This window comes from Parasteatoda tepidariorum, chromosome 3 (genome assembly GCF_043381705.1).
Source record: "Parasteatoda tepidariorum isolate YZ-2023 chromosome 3, CAS_Ptep_4.0, whole genome shotgun sequence".
NCBI lineage: Eukaryota > Metazoa > Arthropoda > Arachnida > Araneae > Theridiidae > Parasteatoda > Parasteatoda tepidariorum.
In genome coordinates, this window is record NC_092206.1 from 12,442,783 (window position 1) to 12,458,721 (window position 15,939).

The following is a 15,939-nucleotide window of genomic DNA, read 5'->3' on the forward strand; positions in this document are numbered from 1 at the left end:
ATGGTACCATATTTCCCATATTTCGTGGAAATCTGACAGAAAAAGGCATGTTTATTCAGAGGGTACGCTTCTGTGTCTAATTTTGTAACTTAAAATATCGTCTGCGCTATTTAATAAGCATATCTCTCGAATCATTAAGACTAAGTCCTATTACGTAAGAGACCTGTTATTAAATTAAAAGTTATTCATATTAAACTGATTATTTATTTATTTATTTATTTTTTATTTTTTTATTTTTTTTTTGTAGCAAAAAAACCTCAATCTATGTGTGAATTAATCGGATCGAAACAAAACTATTTAGTAAATTTAATAAGTTTTAATATCGTTTTCATGAGATTTAGTTTTTTAATTTTCTTATTTCAAGGAAGGAAAGAATGGTGAAAACATTAAGTGATTAGCTTAGCTGCCTTCCGGTAAGTCAATTATTGATCTAATAATTATTGGTTAGCCATGTGATTTGATAGACCGATCTGTCCCAGTATTTTCTGCGTTGAAGGTTTCCATTGATCTAATTCATTGAGTATTAAGCTGAATCCCTTAACAGATCCCTTTAATTTTAATTTATAACAGTATTTTATTGTTATTTGCAATTGTAAAACGGTTTATAATATTAAAACACCTTTCTAAATAACTATGTCATAAAATGAAGCGCAGAATTACATTATAATAATGAGGAAGAAGAAAAAAAAACAATTCTCTTAGTTTTAAACTCTTGAATTAAAAACGTAATAACAGCAGTACAGGAAAATAACTTTAAATTAGGGACATAAAAATATTTATAGAAAAACACTACCTTTATGATTTTTATTAATTTTACGCTCATGACAATTAAAGCAATATGGAAATAAATGAAGGAAAATTGGATCTTACAACGTGATTTTCCGGCCAATAAAAATTCACGGACAACAATGGAAAACTGCCACACCATCAGTAGATTTTTCTATATAGTAAGATAAAACTGTTACTATACTTGAAACAGCTCAACACTTGTAACAGCCCCATTCACTTAATCATAACCTGGGGTAATTCCTGATCAAAAAATACAAACATCTATTCTGTGGAAAAACTATTCAAGATAGAAATTTAATATTTACTGGAAGTTTGTGGCTATATGAGATGAGTCCTATGCTGCCTTCTTCTGTTTGAAAATCTAATTAGAATTTAAAGGATTTTAAATTTTTAGTGATCAGGAATTACCCCTTCTCTTCATCATTTCTGGGGTAATTCCTGATCACCAGTTTTTATAGTAAATGGGCTGTTTAAAAATAATTATACAATGATAATTAACTAATAAGACATTGAGATCAAACAAATAAACCAAAAAGATATTTTAAAGCAGCTATTAAAACGTTTTATTTAAAAGCAGGAATAAAGATTAACACTTCAGCTCTGGCAGCAGCTCTCACACTGAAATTTTCATTTTCAATCATTAAAAGAAATTTGCTATTTTTGCTTTCTTGAAGCTTAGCATCCTTTTTAGGCTTATTATTTCTCATGATATTCATATAAGGTTAATTTATCAACTTAAAAATTATTCTAACAATGTACACACATAAAATTAAGATAGAAGAAAGGTAAGACAAGCTAGAAATAGTGCATATCAGAACACATTTGTCTTGAATACAGTTAAAAACAAATTTTGTGATTATAATTAAAATATATTTTATAGTTGTTCCACTTAATAAATATGAACTGTTATTTAAGAAAGGACAATTAACTATTTATTAGCTATTTTTTGTACTATTTATAAGAAGAAATGACAATGATCAGGAATTACCCCAGTGATCAATAATTACCCCATCTGTAGGGGGCAACATTTGATATAGTTTCCTATAATCAATTATAATGTTTACAGTAGATGTGAAACAATGAAACAAAAGCTTACACTATTTTTATATCAAAGAAAAAGAAAGTAACTCAAAATATTTGTTATTCAGAGAAGGAGGGGGATCTTTGCAGAAATGTGCACATTTTGAAACCCATCTTTGAAGTGGAAAATACAGAAAGCATTTTAAAAGATACTTATTTTGTTAGATTAAACAAAAAACTATTATTAAGTAAATGTAGTTATACTTTAGTAAAATGTACAAGCATTCTCGTCCATGTCTCAAATTTTAAAAAAAATACTTTTTTTAAAAAATAAAACTAAGGTGATCATTATTTACCCCAGAAACAGAGTGATCGTGAATTACCCCGGGTCACCCTACTAAATATTTCTGAGGTTGGTACGATTAAGGAAGCAGGTGGTGCGAATTAGTTTCTTAAATCTCACCACTTGAAAACCTTGTAAAAACAATTAATTTCTAGTACTTTACTGTACAAGTATTATTAACAGAAAATAATTTAAGTAGTTGAATAACTGTATTTCATTATTAAAATAATGAAATGCAATGGGTACTTGCACTCCGAGAAAAAGAAGACAACCAATAATCACGCATGTGACCTATGACGTTAGATCCAGCTAATCTTTATCAGCAATATGGAGTATTAAAGTTAAACTAAGCTTCTCTACATAATTTAAAATGTCAATTAACGTTAAGTTAATTAAATACAGGGCCGTATAGCACATTGAATTTGTTGAAATATAATTTTTTCTCGTCTTCTTATTTTACTTAACTTAGATTTATTATTTGTTTATGTATTTGATTGTAACCGTGATATATTTTTGTTTTGTGTGTATCGCAAATTCGAAGCGTAATAAGTTTGATTATGTTCTACATGACTTCATGCCTATCTTCGTGTTAAGTAAAAAATATATTATGAAAGACTTGGAATCTTTATGAAAGAATCTTTGTGTAAGAATATAGAATGTGACACTTAAGAGAATTGATAATTGACGGGCTTGGCTTACTCGAAATAGATTGGAAAGAACAGTTGCAAACGTAACTTCGTGTAAATATATAGTGGTATAACTGAAATATTTGTGAAAGAACCTTTGTGAAAGAATATAGGCTGTGTTACATAAGAGAATTGGAACCTGACAGGCTTGGCCTACTCGAAATGGAATGGAAGGAACAGTTGCTAACGTAAACAAATATCACGTTTCAGCAACCAATCAGGATCGAGATATGCACACTACGTCACTTGCAGTTATCCTAAAACTCCTGTACTCTAATTCAGGGGCACTAATGCATCCTACTGTCAGTGATCCGTGCCTGATAAAAATTAAAATGTGAAAAGTGGCAAGACTTAATCAATTCTCCTCTATATATTTAGTACTTGGTAGTAAATAGGGAAAAAAAGTTAGGTAGAAAAGTCCCAAATAAAAAAAAAAGGAAGAAATCCCTGGAAAAACAGGGATTCAATATAATTGATCACTTATTCGACTTATTTTTAAACTTAATTTAAATAAATATACAATGGTTAATTTTAAGTTAACGGAAAGGATCTTATTATTACATAATAAAGATTTTTCGCTTCTCGATGCTCCCCCTCCCCGTTATAATAAACATTTGATTCATTTAACAGCGCAAAACTTTTAGCCGCAAATTTAAGGTACTGCTTTATTAGTTTGGCAAAATTTAAGAACGCTCTAATAATTTGTCCTTAAAATTAAAAATTATACTAATGCAGATAGCAATCTTGGATAGATAATTTAGTACAACACATTTGCCAGCGTTTAAATTTTTTAATAATCACTTTTATTATTTATTTATTTATTTAAATTAATGGAAACAGATTTGGGTGGAATTGAAAATTTCTATGGGCATAAATTACACAAAAACAAATATATTTTTCAAAAATATTATTATCAGACGTACGAATATAAAACTTCTTTTCAAAAAATGATTAAATAAAATCGTAAGGTTTTGTCGGTATAATTCTGTCAGAAAAAAAAATCTATCAAAATCCTAAATATCGTGAGAGACGAATACTGCCAAAAGATATGACCAAGCCAAGTAGAAACTATTTGCAGATCAAGTTAGAAAAATTTAAATAATGGCGGTGGTAGATAAAAGAAGCATATTTCACTTTTCCCTCTCCATACCACTCCTCTTTGAACATTGCTCGTAAGGAAAAAAATCTTTTTAATTTCATTAAAGATTATCTTAATTTCATTATCGTATAGCTATTTTAAAAAGTTCTTTTTTTATATAAAATAATACTGTGGATCGTCATGAGTTTATACTTTTGAAAAATTCTTAATATGTTGAATAACATTCCGAATTTATCAAAACATTAATTTTATTTTATTTCATCATTATATTTTTTCCCCCATGAAATCAGCATTTAACTGTCCTTTTTTTTCTCATCTTAGATATAGAATTAATAATAGAATTAATAAATTCATCCCATTATAGAATTAATAAAATTTTCTGCAATTTTAAATTTGCTTAACCTTCCTGTACCCATGCTTTAAATTATTGAAGAAAAGGAGGCTTTTACTTAGAAATAAACAGCTTAAATGAATAACTCATAAATGCAATTTGAGAAAAACATGAATATTTTTGATTAATTAATTAAACATAATCAGTTTTTTTAGTTAATTTTTTTTTATCACATAAAGAAAATGGAAATTTTTATTTTTTGTGCATTTTACACATTGAATGATAATTTTTTAATGTAAATTGCCTCACTTTTTAATTATGAAACAAAAACCACAAAAATTTAAATAATATAAAATAATACGTGTCATATAATTATCCAAAAAGTCATTTGAGTGAATTTATTACCTTTCTTTTAGGTTATTTTCTTTTCCAGTGTAATTAAAACTAAACAACGAAGGTAAAACTAGTTATATTTTTAAATAGACTCGTTTTGTAAAGGCATTTTATGAAAAATTTGTATTTTCCGATTATTATTTTGTGAAAAAATTTATATATTTTTTAATTTAACATAAAATTAATGATAGTTAATTAATATTAACAAATAATTAATTAAATAAAAATTTTAAAAACTACATTTTTCAAATGATGAGAAACTATGAGTAATTTACATTTAAAATTCAGATGGAGTTTTTTTTCTTTTTTAAAGTGATACTCTTTTGCGGTTTTTATTTTAGTTTTTTTTTTAGGTGACAATAAATTGTGCAGAAAGCACCATTTATTGTCAATTGTGCTGGAGGCTCCAATAGAGATTCAAGCACTCGAAATGGTCGAAAAACTCCCGAAATTTCGATTTCAAGATTCTATTTAATTCATGTCATAAAATTGTCCGACTTTGATTTCGTTTTTAAAGAAATTATACTGAAGAATTCATTTTTACCCCCCCACACACACACACTACTATTTTGGAAGCATTTCACTCTTCTATTATTCTTTAACACAGTGTTTTTCCTTTGAATTCGAATATTTTGACTTCGAAAATTGAAATTTAAATTCAAAACTTTTCTTTTTGAAAAAAAAAATAGTGTTTACATGTAAATAAAAATTAATGATTGAATAAAAATTATAAAAAAATTTCAGAAAAGTGTTTAAATATCATAATTGCACTGGTGCTAAAAATTTAGAAAATTTGCAGATTTCGCAGACTACCTTTATTACTATTTGATAGTTTAGAATGAAATTTGGTTTGAAAATAGATTGATAGAATGTAACATAGTTAATTTAATTTATAATGTATTTGTATAACATTCATAAATGAATGTTTTTTAAATGAATGTTTTTGACGTCAATTTAATTTTTTTTCTAAGAAATAATTCTTTGTATCATTTAAAAATTAACCCTTCTCATTTAGATATTTTGTGTAGGTCAGTTTAAATTTTGCCTAAACGAGCTAATTTTTGTCATCCTATTTTTCAAAAATTATTCTATCAATGATACTCCAGAAAGTTAGTTCGTAAAAGGTAAAAAAAACTTCGTAAAACGTAAAAAAGTTTAACTAGAGATTTAAGTGAAAAGTTGATAAGCTGCTGCAGTATTATGTAACACAGTACAAGTAAAAATCAATCAAACAACAATATTAATGCTTTGAAATGCTTATTTTATGTTGATTTCAAAGATAATTCTAATGTTCCTTTTTTTCTCTGTCACTATCGACGAGACGCAATTTTTATTTTATTTTTTATAATTGTAGTCTTGAAATGTAACTGTAGATGGCGTAACTGAAAAAGGATTTAAAATTTTTTTGGCTGGGTGTTTCATGAGCATTGTTGTCATTTTTCTGCAACAAACTTGCTCATAGCAAACTAAATTTTTACTAAGTAATTTTTAAATACAATTTATAGTTTAGAGTATTATTATTGTGATCAAGTAATAATGGCTAATAATACAGAAGATAAATCTAAAAAGTATCGAGTTTTAGTACTTGGGGGTAAGTTATTTTACTATTTGTTTCAATTGTCATTAACTAGCTTTGCAACTTGTATGCATTTATTAGTTGAGAATATAGGATAATTATAACTGTTTATTGCTAATTATCTATTTATTTTCGTGATTTCTATTTCTTTTGGCTGTAATTATATAAATTTATATCTTTCTAAAGGGAAACTATTCTTGAAAGATTCTATAAATTATTAATTGTTTGAATTATCGAGATATTTTTACCGAGATTTAAATTTGTGGTTTTAGAAGATACTATAAAGATGTGCTGCTCATAAAATTACTTAAAATTTTAATGAATTGCAGAAATGCAAAATTTCCACTCTTATAAAATCATAATTGTGTGATTGTGATCTAACAAAGGATTTGAGAGAGGAATAAAATTTTAAAAAAATAACATTTATAGAGAAAAAAATACCTATATTTATTTTATTACTTTAAGCGTTTTTTTCTTCTTTTTTCTAAAAATTTTTCAAAATTAAAAAGTGGTAAGACTTAATTATGAGAATTGATATGTTATATATTTTATAACGTTTATTTTGAATTTAAAGTTTTAAATTTTGTTTGCATGTGCACCTTTATATCCTTGGTGCATTATCAGTTTAAAAAGGAAAAATACTGGAAAAGTACATTTTATGTATGCAACCAAAAAGGTTTTTTATTTTATTGAAATATTTTTAGGAATAATGCAATAATTTTTTGCAACTAATCAGAATTGAAATTCATGATATTATATATTTTGACTAATTTTCACGGTACATTCGCAACAAAATCACTATATCTAAAGAAGAAACAAAGAAACAAAAATCCAAATAGATGCATGGCAAATAAACTTGTTTTACTTCATAATAAAAAGCTTACTTTTTTCGTTGTAATGTTAAAAATATAAATGCTTAAAATGTATTATTGACAATTGACATTGCATTCTAATAACAATTGTAATGCATTTAATTTAACATATTTTTCTTTTTATGATAATTTTGTGAATGAATAGAGTTTATCTAAATGAATTATGTTTTAAATGATAGCATTTAATGCTGGATTTTGCAATGTATGTGCTTTATTTTACAATTAAAAAGAAAACAATATTTCAAATTTGAACAATTTACATCATTCATTGTTATATTTTAACTCACTTTGTGCATTTATGCTTAAGTCAGTTCATTTAATGATTAAGTTGAAGGAATCCATGCTAAAAATGATACATTTAGATTGTAATAAATTCATACAAGAAATCATTAAAGTTCAAATAATGTAGTTTATAATGTTGTTATAAATAATGTTGCTTGTTAATTTTAAAGAATTCATGCTAGAAAAGATTCTTTTGAATTTTATTTAGTATAAGTATTAATTTAAGTAGTATATTTAGTATAAGTATTATTTAGTATAAGTATAATATTTAGTATAATTACAAAGACATGGGTGCCACATGGTATGGGGGGAGGGGAAAGATCCAGGGGATTGAATTCAGTCCCCCATTTAATATATATTTCATTTTTTTTTTTTTTTTTTTTTTTTTTTTTTTTTTTTTTTTTNAAAAAAAAAAAAAAATTCTAACGAAAATTTTAAAACATTTTTCAGTTAAAATAAATTTAAAAAAAATTTTTTTTATTTTTATATTGAGTGTTATTGACTGAATTTGTGTAAATAAAATTTGTATTGTCAAATCAGAATCTGTTTGAGTTTAAATTGTTTTTCTCGATATTTTGAGATATTTAGTTTATTATTTTTTAAAAAATTATCTTGTGGAAAACATTAATGATGCAGTGAAAAATAGAGGTAGGAATGGCTCCAAGAAAAAGTCAGAAATTTAGATAATTAGTGTAAAGAGCTATACAAGGTTTAGCTGTTATTTTTTATTTGCTTGCTGTAAAAAATAAGATAATGAAATAAAGCGAAGAAGTAACTTAGAAAAAGTAATCAAGTCATTGATATAATAAATGCGCCATTCTCATGGTAAGTGAGCTATAATTTTCTGAAATATTCTGTTTAATAACAGACCGTGTTAATTGGTGAAAAAATAAGTTCAGTCTTGAAATTTTTTAAAGTGGCACCCATGCAAAGAATGGAATCTTAGCAGGTTACATTTAAACTGTATTTAGTACACACAATCATTTGGTAAAGATTGAACAATATTATGTATTTATGCTTCATTACATTAACTAATATAATCAATTTTAAAAAAAGCATAGGAAAGACTGAGAAAGAGAGTGATAACTGAAATTGAAAAAGAGGAAATAAAAAATGAATGCCTAAAAATGAAAAAAAAATTGAAAATGAAAGCATAAGTCTGCATGCTTAGGTAGTTGAATTGTTTGGGAGGCCAGGGATCTACATGCTTGTAAGGATGGATTTAAATTGATATATGAATAACATTCATTAAATGTTAATCAGTTCCGTATATTTATTTAATTTTATCAATTCATTTTAAGGAATGCATACTTTACAGGAATTTAGTACACACAAGCATTAATTAAAGATTGTAATAAAGACAATAAAGAGCACTTATGCTTTATTCAATCAATAATTAGTTTTAAAGAATACATGCTAGAAAAGATACATTGTATTTAGTACAACCATTAATTAAAGGTCAAATTGTATGCTTAATTTAACCACATTAAATAATTAATTTTAAATAATCCTTGATAAGAAGGATTGGTTACTTTATCTAAGCAACATTCGTTAAATGTCAAAAAACATTGTGCATTTATTAAATTCAATTAAATTATTCAATTCACATTTACAAGAATGCACATTGAAAAGGATTCAATTATATTTTATTTACGTAAGTAGTAATTGAAAATTCAATACATTGCTCATTAAACTGAATTTTAAGTTCATTTTCCCTAAGCATACATTTTTATGCCTTATTTGTAAACTTAAACCTATTTTTTTCTCTTTACTTTTCATTTTAATTGTAAAGCTACAATGCTCAAGGTAAATTTCATCTTAAACTGTTGGTTGCTTAGTAACGATGGAGATAGTAATGTTTATGGCGTAGATATGACCTAGCTTCTATTAAAAACCAAAAAAATTTTAAAATATTTAAGTTTTATTTCAAAATTCTTGAAAGATAATTATCATAAGATTACGTTTAAAAATTTACCTCAATAAATTGTGAAATAAAATTACGTATGTTTGTCATTTACCTTCTAAAAAGTTATTTAATTACAATTCACACCAGTAAAAATGCAAATATTTAAATAAAAGTGAGCAACTATGGTTACTTTAGTAAATAGGGTTGTACTAGATGTAGTGGATTCGAATCCACCCTGATTATCTGATCTATTTTATCTAATTTGTGCTATTTATTTGTATGTAAATAAATTAATGTAATAATATGCTCATAATAGAGGTGATATTTAATTCGTTTTAAAGCGGTTTCATTATATTGAATTACAGAAAACTTTTTTACTATTTTCATGTTTGTGAGGGTAGACTTGCAATCGAAATTCCGACTTGTTAGAGCTCTCAATTATTTGCCTACTATAAAATATTAAGAAGAAAAGGAAAAAAAAAAAACTCTATTTTTTAAGTAGCTTAAAGGAGGAAATAATTTTTATTTTTGTCAGACCTGAAACGTTAAACTCATCACTTTTATAATAAGTCCTAACATCACTGAAAAGTTTCAACAAAACTTTCCCTTTTTAATGTGCCTAACGTTTTAGGCCTGCCAAAACAAAAAAAATTTCCACTACAAAAACGAAATACCCTAAAAACGAACTTAGAACAACTGTACAAGATAATATTATTTTTTTTTTAATCTATTAATTTATTTTAATTAAATATTGAAAAAAATTGGGTAAAGAAGAAGCTGATTTTGGTTCTCGATAAACTGGCGGTTTAACTCTGATGTAAAGAGTCTTAACTTTTATAAATATTGGGAGGAATATTTCAATTGTCTTCTGGCGCGTTGCGACTCCTCTTGATTAACAGCTGTTTTATGAAGCCGCTGTCAGAAACGTGTTTATGCCCCACAGCTCATCACGTGATTCATTCATTTGTCTGTGTACAGGAAACTCGGCATTGGTCTTACTTTGATGGAAAAAAATTATCTTTTTACTGTGTCTGAAGTAGTCAAAATACAATTATAAAAAATACATTGTTTAGAGAAACGCATTTATATATTGGTATTTGGTGATGCTGTCATTTCCAAAATGTTCTAAAAAATTGCAAGCGTTTTTTATAATATATTTTTTGATACTGTTAAGATTTTTATTTTTTTATGTACATTGAAAATTACGTTTAGAAAGATTTATTTCAGGAGCTGCAACCTCCGAAATGGACAAACTTTTGCAAGCTTTTTCTAAATATTTTCTTTACTATTGGGTCATTATTATTATTTTACACAAAGTGATAAAATACATTTGAAAGAAAAACGCATTTTTGTATTTGCATTCTGTGATGCCATAGTTTCCGAAATGTTTTGGAAAAATAGGATAAAATGGCGAGAGTTTTTTTTTTAATATTCTTCGTTATTTTTAAGATTTTTTTGTACTTTGAAAATTACATTGGGAAGAAAAACGTATTTCAGGAGCTGTAACCTCCAAAATAGGCTAACTTTTACAAGCGGTTTTTTTTTCCTAATTGAAAAACGTACTGTAAGGAAAACGCATTTCAGATGCTGTAATTTCCGAAGTATACTGACTTTTGCAAGCGTTTTTTGTCATTATTAGGCTTTCATTTTGTATATTTCTTTATTTATGCGCTATAGTTTTAAAGGCATAGTATAATTGTTTTGCGTTGCTATGGCAGTGCTTGATATAGCCAATTAGTTAATGATTTAGCGAATGGATAAATCAGATTATTGGCGTGTTAGTAGAATGCGAATGAGTAAATAAGCTTATTTATAGGTTAATTTTTGTTTTTTATTTAACTTAACATTTGTGGTATATTAGTCGGCAACATTTTAATTTAATTTATTTATTTTTTAACGTTAACAGGTATTGAATCTTGCACTTATCTGAATTATCGTGTTTGTAGCAGGAAAAAAGATTATTCTGACATCCGCATTTTACGGATGTCAGACCCCGTCTAAAAACTTCCTTCGTGACGTCATGTAGCTCTTTGCTATTCTTATAATGGTGCATGAAATATATATTACATAAAATCGTAATGTATTGCGCAAAAAGTTAAATAAAGAGCACTTAAATAACTTTAGCTCTAATACTCGGATTTTCCCCTTACTTACACACACTGAATCAATCTTAATGATGCGACTAACTTTATACAAATAATTATTTTTGACTTTGTTATTAAAATTTAAAACGAATGTTTTTTTTTTTTAATCATTTCATGTTTGTGTTGATTTGTTCCATATTATAGCGTTGTATAAGACGTGAACATGCGACATTTCTTTAGCGAGCAAAATTCATTCTTTTTATAACCTCGCAAGATATCATTGCAAAAGCGAGTTCTAAATATCGCCATTAGAGCTTACTGTTTGCTTTGTAAATAATGCTGAGCGATATTGGAATTTCAATATCGCTATATAAGATCGTGAACTATCGATATCTTACGATGTGTGATCCGCTATGGTTCAGGGAATGGAGTGTTCGCCTACCAATAAGGTGAATCGGGTTCGAATCCCAGCGAAGGCTGGTTGATACGAATCCGCATCCGGCTCGCACCGACCACAATGCTGACGTGAAATATCCTCAGTGGTAGTCGGATCATGAGTTAGAGTCCCCTTACAGGCAGGCTAACCATGGTAGGTTTTCGTGGTTTTCCTCTCTATGTAACGCAAATTCGGGTTAGTTCCATAAAAAAGTTCTCCACGAAGGCAATTTTCTCCCAATACTTGATCCAGAAGTTCCATTGTCATCTGGATTGGGTTCAAAATTACAAGACTGCGGAGTTAAATATTAATAGTCGTAAACCCAAAAATTGGGTCGGCTGTTCAACGACGGTTATAAAATATAAAATATTGCGATGCATCGCATTATTTTTTTCAATTCCGAGTAATTTATCATTTTGCTAAGTGCAATGCTCTCATTAGCCTAAAGACTCAACCCTCATGATAATATGTTCTATAATTATCGTCATCAATAATATTCTCATTATTATATTCGATATTGATCGTTGTCGATACTGATCGAGATATTATCAAATTCATAATAACCGGTTGTACTCTCGACATATAACGTTTTCGATATTCATGGTTGCTGATATATATCACGATATTATCGCTGTCGATAATTGTTTTAAATTCAATATTTTTAGTGAGTGAGAGAGTATTCACGATTCTTGCCATTGCATTGACTTTGCAAGGATGATTTTTTAAATTTTGTTACCCTAATATTTAAAATATATCAATATCTCACGATACATCGTCCAACTATAATAGCTGTAAGACATCCCCATTTCAATTTAAATGTAATTAACGAATCGCGATTGTTTCATATTAATTATTTGGCGATATTCTGTTTATTGAAATAGTTTTAATAACAATGAATAAAAAAAAAACCTTGGAGGGAATATCGGCTTTAAAGCGAATAATTTTGCAAATACTTACTTTTACATCCGTAATTCTAATTTGTTGTCTAAAACAGCCTAGCCTATAAGCCTAGTTTTTTTATATTACATGAAATTATTTTTAAGCTTTATAGGTTATTTAAAGAATGTTTTTAATTACCAGTCATTAATTTGGACAAAGTTGATTGACATTTCTCTTTTTTTTGTGTACCCATTGCATAACGTATGGAAAAGCCTGTTTGTTTTGTAGAATAGCACCCAGGAATAACTGTCAAAACACTAAGAAAAGCTGGTACAAACTTCAGGATGATTATCAAATTATTCATCATAAAATTATTCTTTAAAAATTAGCTAAGCATTTATATGGAGATGTAACCAATTTTTTTGACATTATAAATAATTGCATTTTTTATTAAATTAAATATTGCTTTTTTTATACATACTTTCAGGTTGTGGTTTTATTGGAAGAAATTTAGTAGACTATGTAGTAACTAATAATTTAGCGTCAAAGGTAAGACAAATACTATTTTATATGGTATTCAAATTATTTTTTTTTTTTTAGTTTCTAAATTTTTATTAATGCATTTTAAAGTATGTATTCAACTTCTTAACTCCTGAAATTATAGTTATGTTATGCTTTCTATGTATAGTAAAGTGGCTATGCTCTTTCAGATCCATTTACAGTGCCAGCTGGTGGGAAACTGTAGATTTAGCATTTTTATCCAAAAAAAGAAAAAAAACATTCAATATAAAGAAAAATGGTGAACAGCAAAGTTGTTGAGCTTCAGCATCATCAATTTAGGGTGAATAAAGATCGTTTAGGCAACAACGCTAAGAAATTAATCTTAGAATTTGAATTGCTTGTTACTGATTTCTTACACTTTAACTTAAGCAATATCTTAAAAAGGAGGGGAAAAACTTGTCATTCCAAAATACTTTTAATTTAGATTTACTAAGCTTTAGGAAAATTTTTTAATTTAACAGTGAAAAAAAGTATGTATTGTATTTTTATATTTTTTTTTTATTAAAGGGTTTCATAATGTCACAGATATGCTTTTCAAGCATTGTCTAGAATGTGTCTATGTCTATACATTGATGATTCTTTACATCTAAGTTCACTTTTCTTTCTATCTTGCATCGTTTTTAAGATCGAAACGTTAACTACTCAATTTCCACCAGGTGATGCTGAAATTAGCCTGCTTTTGTTTATAGCCCTCTTACTATACCTAGATACCAATTTTATTTCTATAGCTGAAGCTATTTGAAAGTTGCGAATATAGATACAGGCTATAAGATACATTGCCTAATTGATACTCAATAAAGCAGTTATAGTTTTAAAATGTTATTTAAAGTATTGTAAGTTTTTTAATTCAATGAATAGACAACAACTGATGGGTAGAGCCTGTTGAATGTTTTGTTTTCTCTGTAAATATTTTCCTCAAGTTTTTGTTGATATTTGAAGAAAGGAAAGAGGTTCAACTGGTTCTGTTACTAAAGAGTTCTATAGTTTGTCTGCGGTAAGAACTCCCCCCGCCCCAAAGTCTGAGGCCATCTGCTGCTATGGAAACAAGAATAGCTCATTTCAGGGAGGGTAGCTTCTCTTTACCTAGGCCAAGGCAGTAAATCCTACTTGAAATAGTTATACCTCGTCACCGCCCTGGGTTCAGATGAATGGTTAGGGGAGTTCTTACTTTAGACAAACTATACTTGATCCCTTGCATGAAAAGGACAAGAAGCACGCATCACTAGTGATGCTAGTTTTAATTTAGAATAAAGTCAGCAGCAAATATTTACATTTTTAACTCTAAGCTTGGTTAACAGTTAATGTGTCTGTGAAATCAAATGAAAAAATGAATAGTTGAAAATTCAAATAAATCGAAATAAAACATGAACTTGCTTTTTCAAGTGATGAATTTTGAGAAAAAATTTTGTATTTTCAAAGTTGTTAAAGTTAATTTTATTTTTAAGTACAGAAATATGTGTATTGTGTTTAAAATAAACAAGTGTTTAAAATAACTAAATAAACAAAATTTTTAACTATTTAAAACTTTGGAACCCATGGACCGCGGAACACAAGAAAGCAGTGTGGTATAGTGCTGCTCAAAAGTCTGAACCATACACCAAGCAAAGAAAAATATTTTTTAATGCCTTGTACAGTATGTTTTACTGACATATGTGCACATTATGTATAATATAGCAGGTAGTGGGCCTCAAAATTAATTTGGTGGTCCGTTCAACTAAAATGGTTTGAAACTACTGCTTTAAAATATACCTTTAAATTATTTTTTACATTGCTATTATAAAAAAAAGTAACATAAGTTTTAAAGCTTTTGAATATCAATAATTTTAATTTTGTCAAACCATAACATCTGCTATTAGAACAATTTTGTCTGAATATTAAACTATTATTCTGTACTGTAATTACTTCTCTAATTCATCATTCTTGTTATTCTCAATGAAAAGATTATGAGAACCTTTTTTTTTTCTTATTTAAAAGCATTTTGAAAAAGCTTTGTTTATTTTAGGTTAGAGTTGTTGATAAAGTGCCTCCACAGACAGCTTGGCTAAACAAGCACCATCAGGTGAGGATATTAGGTACTTAACATTTGACTTTAAATATTCTCATAAACATAGCATTTTTTTTTTATAAAGCCTGTGAACTATTATAAAATATTGACTGTTTAGATTATTATGCTGTTGTATGGTTTACCTTCTCCATGTAAATATGGGTTCCACCTCAGCCATTATTTTCTCTCTTTCTTTTGAGTCAGACTTAGTTTACAGCACTGTATGATTTCTTCAGCCACTGTATCTAGTTTTATCTCAGAATATCCAATGCTAATTTTTGTACAAACTTTGCTTTAAATATCTTGCCAATTAAATTTTTTTTGTTGTAACCCTAACTATTAGGAAACTTTTATATTCTAATGAGAAATTTTCATTTATTGTTTAGCATAATTGTGACTAGGTCTTACAGAAATGCAGTCAAGTATTCTGCTTTTAAGTTTCGTTCATAATAGGGCATTCGCCTTTATGTTTGATAATAGATTTTGTCTGTGTTAATAATTATTTAATTATTTTTTTATATTTAAAAATAACTGGGATTAATGATCCATTATTAATCATATTCATTTTTTTTTATCATTTTAATTGTTCATAGTTTAAATTTTTTGCTCTTGTTAGGGCATATTGGTATGAATTATAC

At 27.4% G+C, this 15,939-nt stretch overlaps 1 protein-coding gene across 2 annotated transcripts in view; it reads left to right on the forward strand.

Annotated features, from left to right (window-relative positions):
* The first annotated feature begins 6,044 nt into the window (after positions 1 to 6,044).
* LOC107455246 (dTDP-glucose 4,6-dehydratase) overlaps positions 6,045 to 15,939 on the forward strand; it is a 30,962-nt gene continuing 21,067 nt past the window's right edge. The window contains exons 1-3 of one of the 2 annotated variants that reach the window (XM_043049297.2): positions 6,045 to 6,252; positions 13,184 to 13,245; positions 15,260 to 15,316. In XM_043049297.2, coding sequence (XP_042905231.1) covers positions 6,198 to 6,252; positions 13,184 to 13,245; positions 15,260 to 15,316 — 174 coding nt within the window. In that variant the 5' untranslated portion in view covers positions 6,045 to 6,197. Of the gene's footprint in view, positions 6,253 to 13,177; positions 13,246 to 15,259; positions 15,330 to 15,939 lie in introns of those variants that run through there. The other variant, XM_043049298.2, reaches the window with a different exon arrangement.